The sequence below is a fragment of the Peromyscus leucopus genome, chromosome 6 (genome assembly GCF_004664715.2).
Source record: "Peromyscus leucopus breed LL Stock chromosome 6, UCI_PerLeu_2.1, whole genome shotgun sequence".
In the NCBI taxonomy this organism is placed as follows: domain Eukaryota; kingdom Metazoa; phylum Chordata; class Mammalia; order Rodentia; family Cricetidae; genus Peromyscus; species Peromyscus leucopus.
The window spans coordinates 8,283,742-8,287,729 of NC_051068.1; the positions used below are offsets into that span (position 1 = coordinate 8,283,742).

The 3,988-nt window shown below is 47.5% G+C and overlaps 1 protein-coding gene across 1 annotated transcript; it reads right to left on the reverse strand.

Moving 5' to 3' along the window:
* Nucleotides 1–343: 343 nt before the first annotated feature.
* On the reverse strand, nt 344–1,478 carry LOC114697554 (60S acidic ribosomal protein P0-like). The gene has a single exon (XM_037206509.1). It carries the CDS (start codon nt 1,395–1,397, stop codon nt 411–413), a length of 987 nt encoding a protein of 328 aa, XP_037062404.1. The 5' UTR covers nt 1,398–1,478; the 3' UTR covers nt 344–410.
* Between the last annotated feature and the right edge of the window lie 2,510 nt (nt 1,479–3,988).

Here is a 3,988-nt window from a genome sequence, read left to right on the forward strand (position 1 = left end):
GAACTCGGTGCTAACTGTTTCGAAGGCTGTCATCTACCTGGGCTGTTTGAGAATGTTTCCTAATTGAGCATGGATCCCCAGATGCTATGGCTTTGTCTTTCATTTTCTCTACCTCTTTGTTTTGCTCTAAGTAGCCTAAATGCTCTACAATTACACCATGAAGATAGTGCTTCTGATGTACATTCTAATCAAATGCCCCAAAGACAGCGTGTGTGTTCTCGTGAATGTGCATACATATCAAGTCTAGATATATCAAATCTAGAGGGCAACCTCATGTGCTGGTCAACAGACACTGTCCAACTTGGGTTTTGTTTATTTATGTTTAGAATATTTTTTTTTAACAGAAGTTAGCTTTTATTTATTTCCATGTTTCTCAAATTAAGCTGGCTGAGTTGGTTGTTTTGAGGGGATTAGTCAAAGAGACCAAATTCCATATCCTCATCTGATTCCTCCAACTCTTCCTTGGCTTCAACCTTGGCTGGAGCTGCAGCAGCAGCAGCAGGAGCAGCAGTGGCTGCAGCAGCAGCAGCAGGAGCAGCAGTGGTGGTGGCGGCCACAGGGGCAGCAGCCGTGAAGGCAGATGGATCAGCCAAGAAGGCCTTGACCTTTTCAGCAAGTGGGAAGGTGTACTCAGTCTCCACAGACAAAGCCAGAACCCGCTTGTACCCATTGATGATAGAGTGCGGCACTGAGGCAACAGTCGGGTAACCAATCTGCAGACAAACACTGGCAACATTTCGGACGCCCTCCAGGAAGCGGGTGTGCAGAGTCTGCTCTGGGATGTCGAGCACTTCCGGGTTGTAAATGCTGCCGTAGTCGAACACCTGCTGGATGATCAGCCGGAAGGAGAAGGGCGAGACGTTGAGCATGTTCAGCAGTGTGGCTTCACTGGCACCTACTTTGTCTCCAGTTTTTATCAGCTGCACATCACTCAGAATTTCAATGGTGCCCCTGGAGATTTTAGTGGTGATGCCTAAAGCCTGGAAGAAGGAGGTCTTCTCAGGCCCCAGACCAGTGTTCTGGGCTAGCACAGTGACCTCACACGGGGCAATGGCACCAGCACGGGCAGCAGCCGGCACCTTACTGACCAGCAGCATGTCCCTAATCTCAGTGAGTTCCTCCTTGGTGAACACAAAGCCCACATTACCCCGGATGTGAGGTAACAGTTTCTCCAGAGCTGGGTTGTTCTCCAGGTGCCCCCGGATGGCCTTGCGCATCATGGTGTTCTTGCCCATCAGCACCACAGCCTTCCCTCGCAGGGACATGCGGATCTGCTGCATCTGCTTGGAGCCCACATTGTCTGCTCCCACAGTGAAGCATTTTGGGTAATCATCCAAAAGTTGGACGATCTTAAGGAAGTAGTTGGACTTCCAGGTCGCCCTGTCTTCCCTGGGCATCACAGCGGTGCGTCAGGGATTGCCACGCGGGGTTTAAAGACAATGTCACTCCGAGGAGGACGCCTGGCAAGAGAATATTTTTAAAGATTTATTGGCATTTATGTTTCATTGACGTGTGTGTGTGTGGAAGGGTGAATATATGTGTGCCACATGGCCAGTGGCCACGGCCAGAAGAGGGCACTGGATCTGAGCTGGAGTTGCACTTGTAAGCTGCCTGACATGAGTGCTGGAACCAGAACTCTGGTCCTCTGGAAAAGCAAGCCGTGTTCATAGCTGTTATGCCATGTCTCCTGAACCCATTAGTGGGCAAATCTGGCTGGCCACTGAGCCCCAGGGACCTGCTCTGCCTCTCTTTGTCTCCTTAGCACAAGAATTACAAGCGTGTGTCCACATGCTCAGGTTGTTTTTGTGTAGATTCTGGAATCCATCACAATCTACAAGAAATTCACAAAATCTACAAAAACAAAATCAGGTCCTCGCCCTCGCAAGGCAAGCACTTTCCTGACGGAGCTATCTCCCCAGCTCATTTGAGAACTGCATAGGGAGACAGTTTAGGGGTCTCTGTGGCCTCAGTCTGTCCAGACTAGAGTGATGTGGACAGAGGTGCTGCTCTTCCACCTGACAGAATTCTGCTTGAAGAGGAACGCGGCATGAGAAATGAGCTCCGGGCATTTGCTCCTGTACTAATCTTTCTGTTGCTGTGATACAACATCATGACCAAAGCAACTTAGAAATGGAAGGCTTCCTTTGGGTGTCCAGTTCCAGAGGGATACCTGTCCATCACCATGACACTGGAGGAGGGGCTCCCATCTTGATCCACAAACAGGAAGCAGAGTGACCTCATGAGGACAGTCTTTTGAAACTTCAAACCCCCGACCCCAGTGACATACCTCCTCCAGCAAGGCCACACCTCCAAAGGCTCCTCAAAGAGCCATGGACTGGGGTCCAAGTCTTCAAACGCCCAGACTGGGGACATCACATTCTAAGCAGTGCAGCCCTCTCGTTGACATGCTCTCTTCCTGTGTGGTGCTGCTGAGTCTCTTTAAAGTGGGAGGCGCAGTATGAGGCTGCTTAATGTGTATCTGTCTGTTTGTTTTTTTTAAATTTATTTTTAACAATGAAAATACTTAGGTTCTGTCTTTCCCAGCATGGAACTTTCTCCCATAGAAACCCCTTATCAACACAGGGCAAAATCTTGAGATCTGGGCAACACATTGCAACTTTTTCCAAGAACACTTTCAAATCTAGTGGCTCTCAGTCCATCAGTAGATTTTTTTTAAAAGGAGATAATAATAAGGGTATGAAAGAGTTGTTTTTCTCAAGTATTTATATTAATAATGAATATGAGCAGGTGCTTAGCCATCACATGTAAATCATGCATGGCTGGGAATCTGAGATTTTAGTTGTATGAAAAGAAATCTCTACCCGTGGCACTCTACTGTTGGCAGTATCCAATGCTCTCTCTCAATAGTTAAATCTATAGCATCCTGGACAAATGTTCCCACCTCCCTTATGCCACTGAAAGTTTTATTACAAGCAAATTGAATGACACGAGCTTGTTGTCTTTGCTTAGAGCGATGTCATCATTTGCTGAAAAGGAAAGTTGACTTCAGGAGCTGAGACCAGGATGACCTCAACAGCACTGTGACAGCTATAATGACACAGAAGAGAGAAGTCTCTGGAAAATGAGAAGATGGGATATTTGGGTGGTATCTAAAGGGACACCATGACTGAGGCAACCCTTAAAAAGAAAATGTTGAATTGAGGGCTTACTTATAGTTTCAGAGGTTAGTTCATCATTATCATGGCAGGGATCATGGTGACTGACGGGTAGACATGGTGCTGGAGAAGTAGCTGAGAACTGCATCCTGATCTGCAGGCAGAGAGAGACAGGGACTGGAGCAGGCTTGTGCGTTTGAAACCTCACAGCCCACCCCCAGTAACACACTTCCTACCACAAGGCTACACCTCCCAGTCCTTCTCAAATAGTGCCATTCCTTGATGACTAAACATTCAGATGTACGAGCCAAGGGGCCATTCTCAACCAAACCACCACAGGCAGCAAGTCTAGGAGGGACTATGCTCCCTTTGTTCCACAGTGGGGTGGCCTGCTTTATTCCTGGAGGAAAATCAACTATTTGAGAATGAAGAGGTGTCAAGCGGTGGTGGCATATAGCTCTGATCCCAGCACTCAGGCTGGGATAGAAGGAATGGCCACCAGTTAGAAGCCAGTCTATTCTATACAGCCAGTTCTGGATCAGCAAAAAGCCTATATATAGTGAGCTCCTGTTCAAAAACCAACCCACAGTGGGGCTGGAGAAGAGGCTCACCAATTAAGGGCATTTGCTGTTCTTGCAAAGGATGTGAGTTGGATTTCTAGCACCCACACTGAGTGGCTCATAACTGCCTGCGACTTCAGCTTCAGGGGATCTCGACACCCTCTTCTGGCCTTTGAGGGCACACACACACACACACACACACACACACACACACACAATAATAATAAAAGTAAATCTTTTTTGTTTTGTTTTGTTTTTCTAGACAAGGTTTCTCTGTGTAACCTTGACTGGCCTGAAACTCACTATGTAGAC

What these genes read in the sequence shown, in the direction of transcription:
- LOC114697554 (XM_037206509.1), bottom strand. Translation starts at nt 1,397, where the DNA reads ATGCCCAGGGAAGACAGGGCGACCTGGAAGTCCAACTACTTCCTTAAG.